Consider the following 14613-nt stretch of genomic DNA (forward strand, 5'->3'; position numbering starts at 1 on the left):
GAGACATGTCTGCAGAGCACAGGATGCAGAGAACAGAATAGAATCATTTAGGTTGGAAAAGACCTTTAAAATCATAGTGTCCATCCGTTAACCCTTTACTTCCAAGTCCACCACTAAAACACGTTCCTAAGTACCACATTTACACATCTTTTAAATACCTCCAGGGATGGTGACTCTACCACTTCCCTGTCAGCCTGTTCCAATGATGGATAACACTTCCGGAGAAGAAATTTTTCCAAATATCCAATCTAAACCTCCCCTGCTGCAACTTGAGATCATTTTCTCTCATTCTGTCGCTTGTTCCTTGGGAGAAGACACCCGCATTGCTACAACCTCCTTTTGGGTAGTTCTAAACATGTGGCTTCTGACTGCTACAGAGCTGAAAACAACCTCACCAGGAAAAAAGCGTCAAGAAGAACTAAACTCAAGTGGAGTGATCATTGTCAGGAAGGAAGACTCCTTACAAACAGTAAGCCCACTGTCAGCCACAGGAAATGTCCTTGAAAAATACTTTAGCTCATAATAGAAAATATTCACTTGTATAAGCCTTTGTCACATAGCGGGCAGCTAAAAAAGGTAAAAAAGGCTGGTTTTCTCACATAACTTTTCCCTTTCAGTGAAATAAGGAAATAAAGAAAATGGGTTTTTTTGTCTTTTTCTTGCATTTCCGTTGCTGTGGGACACCTTTTGGTAATTAGAAATGCCATAAGTATTCATTCCCTTCTCCTTCTCCCATCGCTAGCTCTTTACCTGAGATGGAAGCAGGGCAGAGAACAGAGATGTAGAGAGAGGAGGGTAGATGAAAGATCTGGGAAAAGGCAGGGAAGAGTTTACTTCTAGGGCTCTGAACCTAAAGGTCAGAATATGTGACGAAAGAACATGAAAAACAAGATATAGTACCAGCTGCAGGCAAAGTCTTACCATACAGTTTGCCTGCTTCAAATATTACTTTATTGCTACTGCTTCAATTTTTGAACACAAAACTTTGGCTAGAAGTTGTTAGACAAAATGTACAATGGGAAAAATCCTAGAAAGAAAATGTCAGCTCTCACATCCTGACCCCTGCTAATATGCAGAGATTTACTGTTCAATTTACCAGGCTTGAACTGGTTTGCCAAGATACTGGTCTTGGTGTGATCTTCTCATATTGTACCTCAGGTTGTTTAAAAACTAAATCTGTTTTGCATAGAGATTATAAACACCGTTAGGCTCGGAGCCCTCCTCACTGTTCCTCCCTTGCATTCTTTTTGCACTGGAAATGTATATTCTTAAAATGTTCCCAGGTTTCATCGAAAATAAAGACAGTTTACATGTTATTACAAGTATAATTCATTACTAATGGTACAAAAATGTTCAATAAATATTATCAGGGCTTTCAAAAGCTCATTACGAATTCTTTAAAAATGGAGATAAATTAAAGTGTTTGCCAATATGAACAAAAACACTGCCTGTCTGGCCCCCAGTTTGTCTCCTCTTTGAACGTAATCACTGATTCAGATAGATTTTATCAGACTGATAGAACTTCAAAGCTCCCAGAAGAAAAATGCAATTTGCCCAAACCTTCCCAAAACATGCAGAACATCCCTGAATACTATCCCTCTAGGTTGCAGGGTGCTCCTATCCCATGTCCAGGTGGCAGATTATTCACAAGCTCCACCCACAAGCCTGGATCCCTGCCAAGTAAGTTATAAGCAGACACATTTATCTATGTCGTTTAGTAGCAAGAGGAGAGCTGTCATGATAGTGTAATAGCACCTTTTACCTTTTATTCAATAGTGATATGGATAGCGTGCTTTTTCTTAAATTACACTACGAAGAATTATATGAATACAGTGGCAATTTCTGTTATACTTAAGCAGGCAAATTTCTCTCTACCACATAATTTACAGAACTCAAATTCAATAAAACATTACATGATGGTCCATTACTGTTATCAATTTTGAATAATCCATCTTCATTTTTCATTTTACTGGAAAATGAAGTGTGCCAAAGACAAAAGGGAAGGGAAAAAAAACAGTGCCTGAGAAGGTGGTTTGTGTAAACTCAGATTTTGTTTTACAATTACATGGAGCTGTCTACTGCATCCAGGCATCCTCCTCTGATATAGCAATTGCCCAGAATTAGCATGAGCACAGTCCTAAATTCACAGTTTTCATATATGAGAACAGGCATTATATAAGAATGAAAGGCAATGTGTCCTGGCAGCTGATATTTTAAACAAACACAGGGGTGAAGTAGAAAGGAGGGAGAGAAAAAAGTTATCGAGCAGAAACACTGGGAAGTACTCAAAAACCTTCAGATCAAACATTGTCACTGCTGAGAAGAAGAAAAATTACAATAGTCAGACATGGCAAAAGAAGTAAAGAGCTTTCTTTCATGAAGATGGAGCCAAGAGATCACCTTCGTACAACAGCACCCAAGTTCACACAGCAAACCTTACGGCTGAATGTGTACACAAACTGAGACAGGCAGCCTTCAGTTACAGTTCCAACCACAACCATGACTAACACAATTCCTTGCTCACGCAGCGCAGACTCGTCACCCTGCCATGCACCAGGCTAAGCTACACCTTTGAGTCAAATGTCAGACTTGCTGTGGGAACTCAAGCCTTCCGTTTCCTGACTCATGTTTACATTTACAAACACAAAACAGAAATGGGAGAGGAGTTTATTTATTTGTTTAGGGCGCTGAAGGTGGTTCAGCCCAACAAATGTTGGAGCTTCGCTCCAGCTCTAAGAACAAAACAGAGCAGAGAAACTCCCAGTTTAATTGCACATGTAAAGGGGCAGGCAGAGCCTCTCTGCTGATGGGAGGCTGCTGCACCATGCTTTGGGGGCCTGCCCCAATGCATCGTCACTGTCATCCAACAGCTGCTCAGGGCCACCCAGGACAGTGAACTGACAACAGTGCCATTTTCTGGCCAGCAAAGCACAAGAAAATACTGAATTTGCTCTTTCAAAACAGCAGAGGTGTCTGTAAAGTGCACTGATATCAGCCAGAAAAAATACCATGTTTATTCACTTGGTGAACTCGCAACTGAAACATAATTTACCAAAATTACCCTGGCAAACAGAGAGACCCTTTGGTAGTCTTGCTTGGGGTGAAACTCAGATCTGCTAGCACAAATCGTGACTCAACGAAATTTTCCATGGTACACTGCAAAGAGGTGCTAACAGGATTCAACCTATTTCTTTATATTCAGTGAACTGGAATCACAACTCCTGACGGACAAGCAAAACTCCAGGTCTGACTGTACTCTGAAGCCTTCCTAGACGGAGCACAGAGAAATTTCTCTTGTGGAAAGGCACTCCGCCCTTCAAAATTTTTTCTGCTTCCTATAACAGTTGTTCTATTGTGCCTGTATAGATGTGAATTTTCATTCAAGTTATAAATATCTGGACTTCGATTAAAGTTGACAAGACATATTCCTAAAAACTCAGTTTTGAAATTACCATTTGGAACTTAAAGGTTGGGGGAAATTATTCAAGAAGATATTAAAGTCATACCCTCTCTTTCTTAAGGATGTACTTCTAGAGTGTGGCTAAGGGTTTTTTCCTGCTTTATAAATAGATAATAATTTTTTTAATAGACACTCTAGTTTTCAGAATTATTTTTACCAATTTCTTTCCTTTGACTGGGGAAAAGTAGAAATATTTCCAGTCAACATTTTTGCCGCCAAATCAAAAAATCTTGAAAATTAGGTCCAAGTATTGAATTACCACACTAAGCTGGTAGAATTCTCCTTCCCACCAAAAACCACCACCAAATTCTCTAATTTCACCAAAGTCCATTTTATTGACTAACCATTAAGTTAAACTACTCTTAATTTATAGATCATTTCCTTCCTTAACTTTTACACTGAAAGCAAATCTCTCCCCTCATCTGAGACTGTATCTTGACACCAGATCTTTCTTGCACAGAACTCCTAACCGATATCAGTGAGTTCTTACGTCTTTAGAAACTGATGGCATGATCTGGTCCCTGGACATGGCTCAAATATAGTTATGATAGTTTCAAAAATGTCAGTGGTAAGCCTGAGTTAGCTTTCTATCTCAGAAAACAGTAGATGAATTTAAACAAGCATTTTCACTTGCACTAGCCAAACACACACACAAAAAAAAGACAAGATATTACATCAATATTAGAAAATAACTTCTAAATAGCATCAGTTATTTAAGTGCTGCCTTAATTGGAGCTAACTGTGAGGTAGTCTGGAATAAGCTGTGATGAGTTCAGAAGTACAGCAAACAGAACAAATCTAAAGGTTTTCATCTAAGAATTGCTGGTACCTGTGTTTATCCTTGGACATCAGTTGTAACTGTGGGTAAAATTAGCAAAAGGTTTGCAAAGGTGAAATGTGCCTACAACAAACTCCTATTTCAGTGGGGCTCTGCTTCATATGAAAAGTATGCTGAGATATTTCTTGGCAAAACTGAGACTAATACTGTCTAGGCTCCTAATACTTTGCCTTTTTGCTCATCACATTTTCCACAATACATAAAAAACAACGCAAAATCTTATGTATCTAACTGCAAATGCTAACTTGATTAGCTAGCACAATTTGTAGGCTATAGGGATACTACTCTGTATTCTTTCAAGTAGATTTGGTTGAAAATTGTCAAAATATATATATCTATTTCATATCTATATCTATTTCATATCTCTTCAAGGGAATTGTTTACAAATATCATTTCAGGGTTTCCTCCCAGTTTTGGGTCACTTTGAACACCTTTTACTGAGTTGGTTAACCACAACATCTGTGGAAGAACTGAACTTTAAACAAATATCTAAGAACATTTGTAGTAAGAAAAATACACACTAATACATATTTTTAATATATATTAGTGTAAATAATAATATGAATACAAAAGTAGAGTCAGTATTTGCACTAGAAATCTAGTTCTGCAGTTGCATTCATCACATCTAAAGGGCATCTTCTCATACTGTGTCATATAAATTCAATGCCCAGTCAGAATCAACCATCCTTGTATTTCAGGTAACAAGTATCGTTCATGCACAAAGGATATGCCAAAAGCTGTATGCAAAACTAGCTGACAACAACTGAAAAATTTACTTCAGAGGGGGAAGAAAGTTGAGAGAAAACAATGTGCTTTTAGACAAGTCTGAGAGAGAAGTAAATATAAAATAAACTTTATTTCCTGAATTGCTTGCTTGGCTTTTTGTCCAGGTAAGATGGCAGCTGCAAACCATTGTAACATGAAGCTACAATTATTGCTTCAATACTTTATAGTATCAATACTTAAATTTTTAAACATTGTATTAAACAAGACTCTATGTCACTTAATTTTAAATATAACAACTGAAACTGCCTGGACCTAACCTAACAAGCAATCCTTGCATGAGTTCATTTATCTCATGAAGTTTGGTATGAGACACCCAGATCTTGAAAAGCTCCTCTGCTGTTAAGAGGAAAGACACACTAACAGAGAGCTCTACAGAGAATTCACAAAATGACTCTCTTTTAGCAAAAGGAGTATGCAAAATTTTAAAGCAATAGTAATTCAGAACAATTACAAATGACATGCTGATTCAAACCTGGTACCAGAGCATCTGAAACGGAATTTTTATTCTCTAAGCTATGCAGGGACAAACAAAGCTGTTTCAACAGAAGCCCAAATTACAATTTTTTTGTTATACTATAATCTGCAATGGACAAATTATTCCCTAAGTACATGTTTTCGTTTACAAATGTGGAATCCAAAGCAAATACCTCTGTATTTTTACCATATTTCCTATTAAAAAAAAATACCATTAAAATATTTTATTTTCTGTTAAAATATACTTCAAAAATGTTGAGATCTTATTATTTGCATTGAATATACTGACATTTCTTCCATAATTTCTGGTTGATTAAATTCCATGCAACATGGCATTAAGTTAAATTCATAGAGCAGAATAAATTATAACAGGGTTAGCTTCTAAAACAGGTGTAAAAAATAACACATTTTAGTGTTACTTATCAGCTTTGCTAAGGCTAGCTTTTTCTGCATTGAAGAGCTGAAGTATATGTTCTGACGTGGACAGTGGCAAGCTCAGCAACTGCTGTTTTTACAACAAACTAGAGAAATACATGTAAAGAGTAGATTCTCTAAAGATAAAGCTTTTGATTCTTAATCTTTTCAGAAGCCTGAAAAGATGTTATTAAGACTTTCACTAGAAAATATTAAAAATAAATGTGAACATGAATAAAAGATCATCTCCGGTACACCGGTGTATGTGGTCAGTACGGGTACAACTGCAGCACAAAAGGCAATCTGTTGGGTGACCTTGTGAATGGTTCTGCACAAAGTTTTTCATTTCCTTTCCAGGGAAGGTTCAGTTAGTCATAAACCATCACATGGTTTATGGAGAGGAACAAGGGTTTCTGTAAAAACAGTGGCTATTTCCACAAACCAATCCCTGAAAATTTTGGTACTGTATCAACGGGGACAATGGCCCTGCAAGGAAGCATGTTTCCTTCAAAGGATCTAAGCGACAAGGTAGAAATGAGGAGAGAGACTTAAAGATGGCAATTACTAACTAGAGAGAGAAAAAAGGGACTCTTAGACTTAAAAAAAAAATAAATAAAAAAGACAACTGACCTGAGTTCGGTTAAAAGCCACACGTGCAAATACTGCCTGTGAGATTCCTGCTCGTTTCAGTTCATCACGGACCCACTGGTAGATTTCGGAAGACACCTCTGTGTTTGTTGAGACCTGCTGCTCCAACGGCTTGTTCATGGATCTACTGACAGGAGGAGGGTGGTTCAAGTACTGTTGGTTTAAGGACTGCTGGGCTAGAAGTCTGTTCACTGCATACTGCTGGTTCAGCAACTGGGCCATAACCAGCTGCTGATTTACCAGCTGAGGGCTAATGGGAGTAGATACAAGTCCAGGGTGCAGGTTTGGAAGCGGGGTCCGAACTGATGGCTGGCTACCATGAGAAAGCTGAACAGGAGATGGAGGCTGTTCGGCTGTGTTCCCTGGGACCGGCTGCTGACCGAAGTTGACATGGTTGGCACCTTGCTGGGATAGTTCAGAAAGGCTATCCATCTCAACTACAGTGGAAAAGAAACATTGAAAACGCCAACATCAGATTGAAAATCACAAACTTGATTGTCCTTGCAAGACATGCTATAAAAAGAAACAAATACAAAATGGTGCAATGCAACCCAGTCAAGTGGGCTGCTGCATCCCAACAGTGGACTTTGGACAAGGCAGCAACCTTGTAGGGCAAAGACAAGAGACAAAAAACCACTCTGTGTACTGCAGACGATGGAGGGCAAACAGTAAATGCAAACAGTAAGTGCATCTGTGCAGGGTAAAGAGGACTGTTATGGGAAAGCATGCCCCACCCAGAGAGATAGAAGCCCCTAGTGACTGTTTTTGTTCCTCCCATGATGTCCCTGACACGACATCTGCAGTTCCCAGCCACTGGAAATCCGTAACAAGTAGGGTGAGGTGCGGACCTCCCCAGGCTCTGCTAATTTCTAGATGCTGCATCAATTGTATGGGACTGCTAGGAACTAGTATAATTTATGTAAATTACACAGATGGGCTGCTTTATCTTGCAACCATGTACGCATGTTTTTTTTCAGTGACTTGCAACATGGTTGAATTTTTTTCTTATATTAACTCATCTGCCTTGACACACCCTCCTTTTTAATTAACAACATAGTTTCTTAAACTACAAGAGTTCTTCCAGTTCCCCTCTTGTGCATGATTAAACAATATAAAATAACTCTAGGCTGATATAAAGGAGTTTCCTTTTTATCAACATATGTCATTTTTTTTTATTTTAAACTATCTCACTTCTAGAGCTTTAGCAGCTCTGGTCTGAAAATAGCCTTAAGAAAATAGGATTTATTTAAAAATTCAAAGTCCAGTAGCAATTTTTTTCTTAAACAGTAAAGTTTTTTGGTTTGTTTTTCTTTTTAAAGCAGTGTCTGAGCTTTTCATAGTAATTACGATCTTCACTAACAGTCATCAGCGCAAGGCCACCCTTTCCTCCACAAGGATGAGAGTTGGATGAAGAAATCAGCACCTGGATTCCCACTCACATCTCTATCTTTCTCTTCTGTCCTATCACGAGCAGAAACTTAATAGATAAAAAACAAACCAGTTGTTCTGCAGAGAGTTCTATTTTCCGTAGCCTGGATCAGTCCCCAAGCAGAGGCCCTGCTACTCCTCACCCAGGTGGCTTTGGTGGCAGTGCTGCCTCTCCCCCCAGCATTAGGTTCCACAGGAATACACAAAACCACATTTGTTTCCTATTCCCTGACTTTACTGTCCCCAGATGAATGGATGGTGAACCTGTCTCAGCAGGCCACATAAGGAACATTTTACAGGGATTGTGCCATGCAAGAGTGCTGCTGCAAAGGAAGTGGGAGAAGCTGCTGTGGAAAGATCACTCTCCCATGCAGGCACTCTGGTGCCGCACACATGGACCACCTGAAACCAAATGAAGTCTTACCACCAAATTTGGTGGTCTCAGAAGAAGGCTTTTAGTGTTGCACAGAAGGCACAAAGTAGATTAAGGAAAGAAGCTGCCTTTTTTCACTTGTGGAAAGTAGAGACCAACCCAAGTGGGCCATTCACTCAGAATAGTAATTCAACCAATTATCACAAAAGTGATGCATTGTCTTCATTATAGCCTTAAGCTATAAAAAGGCAAGGAACCCGTTTTGGTAGATTAATGATTTTGCTTCAAATACTGAAAGCTAAGTCAAGCTCAAAAGTCAATCCAAATTGAGGGCCCCCTTCTCTATTCTGTTGAAATCTATTCAAAAGTTTTCTGATATAAAGTGTTTAAAATTATGTGAACAGGTTTAAGAAAGAGAAAAGGTATCACAGAATTAATATGTCCCACTGATAGATTTTTTTTTATCCAATAATTTACTTGTACTTACTACAACAAGCAAACAATTGTCACAACAAATATTTGTTAAAATGAATGGAAATTAGGGTCCAAAGTTAGAGAAATATATGAATTTATAAAATTATATCATTCTTGCTGGGATGTAGTGAGAGTTATAGAAACCTGTTTCTTTAAATATACATTAGCCAGAGCAAGAAAAAAATACATACATTAAAAAATCAGTTTGTCACAGTTCCAGGAACAGGTTTTCTAAACAATTATTCTGGGTGGTAGAAGATCTCTAAATTTACAGAATGACAGCTTTACATCTCTGGCAACCCAAGTCAGCTTGGCTGTTTCGATAGCAAATATTTATTTAAATGAATTCTTTCACTATATATGTACTTTCTACATCTACTCATCAAAAGCATCTTAAACTTATTGTGAAGGGAACTGGCTTCTTATATGACTGTGACAGACCTCAATGTGACACATAATGGTATGTAACCACCATCAAGGCAATTTTTTTTTTTTGCTTACCCATCATATCTTTTGCCTTCTTGAAATGTTTATACCACCTTCCAAATTCCTGACATTTTGCTGCTGAGACATTTGCATAGTAAGTGCTGTTCACAATGGAAGAAATCATACTCTGTGAAAAGGGGAGAAGAAAAAAAATATCTATAATACAGAGCAGTACAAGTCAAAGCACAAATTATTTGAATTGTTGAACCATTATTTTTTTAGAGTTTGAGAACCATATTGCATTTTTAATCCTATCTTCCAAAGCCTTTTGAAAAACTCATTAATTGAGCACAAAAACAAACCAAGGTATACTGTAAATGGGTGCAAAAAAAAAGCAGATGTACTAAGGGAAGAACAAAGTTATTGACCAAGAAACATCAGGCAATGAAATGCGCTCTGGACGGAAGATGCTAATCTTGAAAGTGAATTTTGTTCATCCTATTCCTTCTTCCAAATTTGAGTGACCCTTCACATACCCACACAAGTTTACAGGCATACATATTCTACACTGCCTTCACAAATGCAAGCAGTGACCCAAGTTACCCATGTCCAGTCTCTCTGTGCCACTCATCACAGAGCAAACCCCAGAAAACTGTAGCATCAAAGTTTACCTGAATGACTTATGAGTAGGGTAAAAAAAGGGGTTTATAGCAGAATAAAATATGTATCTAACAACCCAAAACGAACCCAGCCTTGCTTTTCCTAAACAGGGTATTTTAAGTGATTTGCAAAAACAGGCTTATGAAAAGCTTATTGTCATGTCTAATTCTGTAACTGAATATTAGCTATAAAATAGACCAAAGGATGACAGAGATGTTTTTTTTCTCAAAGGTTCTCAAGATATCAGATAGCTACAGTGAGAAATTTACCTTCTGCTCAGTTCTGACCAATTTTAAAATAGTGGAATTTACAATGCATAAAACTTCCAGTTCCAGTACATTCTTTTACAAAATCAATTAAGACTAAGCTTTGCAAAATGAGATAATGCTCCAACTTGAAAACTATACTCAATATATGATGTCTGAACAACAAAATTAGCAAATATAATTTCAATAGACTGAACTTTGTCACCCTTTAAATTTCTATGTGGAAAGTAGTTACTTTTCGTTTAACTACAAGAACTGTCCAGTGTATCAAGAAAATGACAGTCAAGAAGACAAAGCCCTGATTATTATGTTTCTTCGCTATTGAGCATGTAACATTAAGATATATTTGTACTGTCACAAAATCGATGCACAGCATCAACCCTTTGTTACATAAACTGCAATAAACACTGGAAGAAAGAGTTTGGAGTAAAAATGCAATAAATATTACTATAAGTCTTCTTTTATAAAGCTAGTTCAGCTTCTGACTAAATGTACCTTGATTATTGATCTTAGTGAAGTTCATTATAACCATTTTCTAAGGTATTACTCAGTAACAAGCTACTTGTGGAGGCTCAGAACTGCTAGAGTGAGGCAGTATTATTTATGCCAAATGTGCATACCCTCTACTCAGCAGCTAGCTATTTTAATGTTTCTCTGAATCACCAAAATTCTTGCCATTTCTTGATAGTAATCTGGCATTTCTGAAATTAGCTAGAAGCCTTTTGTCAGTGGTATAAAAGGAGAGTGAAATCTTAATAGAATACTGCAACTCTAGCCTGAAAGACCTGAACCAAGCCCAGCTGAACCCAATTTCAATTTCCAGTAAAATAGCAGTATCATTAATGTCTAATATGTACAAAATTATCTTTTAAGCTCTTTTACAGATTAAACCATCTTAAACATGGGCACAAGATACATAAGGCATAATTTAAAAAGTTCTGTGGATCTGGTAAATTATAGGACCACACAGGTACTCTACATGCAAAACCTGCAGATCGGTATGTGCAAAATAGGGAACTGCACCTCTCATGGGCCACTATCCCATATCAGCTCATGCATATTTTGTGGATGCCATTTAAACTCCAAGGTTTTGTGCATGCCATTTAAACTCCAAGGTGGTTTTTCTCTCATTTTACTTCGCCCCTTTCAGATGTCTTCTCCTGCCCATCTAACTTTAGTAAACATGAAAACATGTATATTAGTAATAATTTTAGTAAATTACCTATTATTGATGAAGGTGTTTGTCTTAGATTTCCTAGTCCTCTCTTCCACGTCATTTTATAAAGATGATATACAAATGACATGGCAGTTTGTGAAACTCCCTGCTTCTTCAGGATTAAATTTAATGCAGTTACTTTACAACCAAATAGAGGACTGGTCTGTTTAAGTAATACTGCTAGGAATTTTAACTTCTTTGACACAATGTGAATTTCAAGCTTTGATGGCTAACATTGGGATATTGCCCCTGCTCTTCAAAGTAGATTAAAAAAAAAAAAGGCAGACATTATAAACACATTTAAAAATGAAAATTATCCTGCATTTTCTTCAAGAACACTTCATGCAAACATTCAAGTGATATTACCTACGCTAAGAATCCTCATCAGGAGGAATCAATGATTTATTTACTAATTCACTGAAGGCAAAATTTTACAAGCCAGATAAAATATTACTACCTTGTTAACTCAGAAAATAACTTGACAACACTGAATTTCATTGTTTCTCTGCTTTACTTATTGTCATCAAACTTGCAGTCACATCAGTGCAGAGAGATGCACTTCGCTATAGAATTTCCTATGACTGTAGAAATACAGTACATTTTAATGTCAATCTACATATATGCATGTCTGGTATGCTTATGGCCTAAAAGTTAAGATTAAGCCTATGAGTTAGTGGTCTTCAGAGATCCACAGTCTAAACTGAAGGCATATTGATGTTTTTCATATTACCTGGGTCATTACGCTTGAGGAATTCCCCATGTCCTGACTTATCAATAATCAAAATCAAAATTATTGCATTTGAAGCACATCATATTCAGGTACTACTGCATATATCCTCCTTATCTGTGAGGCACAGAGGCAGATGCCTTCCACGTACAAGGATGACGAATATAAATATATCACACAAATATTCAAATGCATCACATTTATCACTCATAATCAGATTTCTTTTTCACACGTTGCAAAGAAAATTGATAGACTGCAAAAACTGGTCACAGATCCACAGTCTTAACTTATCTCCTAGAAATTTATCATTGAAAGACTTCAAGATCTCAAATTTCCCTCTTTCCCCTCTCCCATCCTCCCTCCCCCCAACCACATCACTTGCAGTCCTGTTCTGAGAATCGGGAGATCTCATCTGAAATGGTGCCACCTTCACAGAAATCCCACTATTCTGGAATGATACCATCTGCTGCAGCCCAAGTGCTCTTTTTTTAGCCAAATAAGTTAATTATAATTAGGCATCCAACAACTGTGTGGAGGTAGGGGTAGAATTTGTTCTGAAGTTCAGCTGAGGTTCACCCAGCGTAGATTGAACAAAATCCCATTTTCTCTGGAAGATTAAATACCAGAGATTTGAAAACCAGACACCATCTTTTCTCAAAGAAGTTGGGGAACTCCCTGGGGAAATATCATAAATCTCAACCAGAAATATTTTCATATACCCATCAAACAAAACCCAATAAAACAGTAGCACCTTTTGAATTGTGCCAGGATCTAATGCAAGGTGCATCCTGTCAGACACAGGGAGGACCTGAGCCTTTCATGCTGGCTAATTGCTGCAGCCACTGCTGCAGGTGCTTCAAGGGAGGCATTTCTGAGTCATTGCCTCTAACACTGCTCTTCACCCAGGTGAAGTGCTGTTCGATCATCGCTAAAAGTATACTGTTGTCCTTTTTGCAAGGCAACAAAAACAATGTTAATCAGGTTAATTCAATCATCTAAACCAAAACTGTTCATGCTTTTCTGCCAAATCAACCAACCACAGCAAAATCTGTTATCAGTGATTGCTCAGCTTCCAGTCAAAAAAGCTTTTAACCCCCACAGTCCCAAAACTTCCCCTAAATAACCTTAAAATTATTTTTATATGGGCTGAATAAGATTGTTTTCATGCCTCATGAAGGGGTACTTGGGCTGCAGTATTTACACAGAGCAAATACATGCTAACAGACTTAGCAGAGAGTAACAGACACAGCAGCTTCCTAACACAACTCGGCTGAATTAGATATCGGGGATTCCTTTGCAAATTAAACATTTCCCTCAAAAGGAGCATTGTAACCAAAACTTATTTAGGCCTTCCAGGTTGTTTAACTAGAAAAAAAAAAAAAACTGAGCTTTTTCGCAACTCATTCATCGGTGTTTAAAGCTTCAAGCCTGCTCAGTGGAAGGGGCAAGGGCTGCAACAACTTATTTACACAATTATCTAAATACGATTAAACAGCTGATGGACAAATATTAAACTGGAAAATGTATAGTCATTTCAGCTTAATGTAATCCCCTTTCTGTAAACACCCAAGATGATTTTTTTTTCAACCAGAACAGTCCTGACATCTCATAAGCCTAAGGGTGAATAGCAAGAGATTGTTTTTGATAGTTATAAATATTCAAAAGACATGCAGACCATCTGCTTTCATAATACAGGTAAAGCAAGACTGAAATGGTGACTGCTGTATAAAAATGGTTCTTTTAACAAAGTCTTCCTCTCCTCGAAAACTATAAAGACAGATGTCAAAAACTGTTTACACAGGGTAATCAGGAGCGTGCAAAATGTAATATTCCTTTTACACACAGTGCTTGCTAAAGAGATTTTTTTTTCTTTTTCTTCCCATCTGTGTGTTGCAACACATTTCTACAAGTTAAAAACATTTTTTCAAACAGAGATCTCATGAATACCCAAAAACATGCTATCTGGTTTCTGAATGCTAATTAATTTCAACTAAGGAATCTGATTTTTTTTCTGTAGAAAGGAATGCATGCTTTTGAAATGGAGTACTTCAACAATGACAGACACTGAAAACAGAACACCCCACAAGTTTAATTTTGCACTAGTTTGACACCGGCTATTTTCACAACTGTTTTACATTCAAACCCGCATCTGCTAAATCTGGCTATAAGACAGGCAGCAACTACTCTCCCACTTTTCTAATGACATTTTATTTACGTTTTACTATTTATCAAGTTTTTCAGTATAAAGCCTTGTAACAACATAATGGTTTTGTCAAGTGGTAAGTAGAAGATACCTCATCTTACAAGCAGAGTATGAACAGTGCTGCCCATAAACCCTACAGTCAATTTTCAGAGCTGAAACACTAATCTTGACAGTATTCTTTAAATGTATTATATTAATGGTACAGAGGCGTTAAGCACCT

At 37.4% G+C, this 14613-nt stretch overlaps 1 protein-coding gene across 8 annotated transcripts in view; it reads right to left on the reverse strand.

Annotated features, from left to right (window-relative positions):
- SATB1 (SATB homeobox 1) overlaps positions 1-14613 on the reverse strand; it is a 92351-nt gene that overhangs the window by 37438 nt on the left and 40300 nt on the right. For all 8 annotated transcript variants that reach the window (XM_017827433.1, XM_017827434.1, XM_017827429.1 and 5 more), the window contains 2 exons: positions 9397-9508; positions 6603-7057 (listed from right to left, as the gene is read on the reverse strand). In XM_017827433.1, the coding sequence (XP_017682922.1) occupies positions 6603-7057; positions 9397-9508 (567 nt within the window). The remainder of the gene's footprint in view (positions 1-6602; positions 7058-9396; positions 9509-14613) is intronic.

This window comes from Lepidothrix coronata, unplaced genomic scaffold, assembly GCF_001604755.1.
Source record: "Lepidothrix coronata isolate B3197 unplaced genomic scaffold, Lepidothrix_coronata-1.0 Scaffold139, whole genome shotgun sequence".
Taxonomy (NCBI): domain Eukaryota; kingdom Metazoa; phylum Chordata; class Aves; order Passeriformes; family Pipridae; genus Lepidothrix; species Lepidothrix coronata.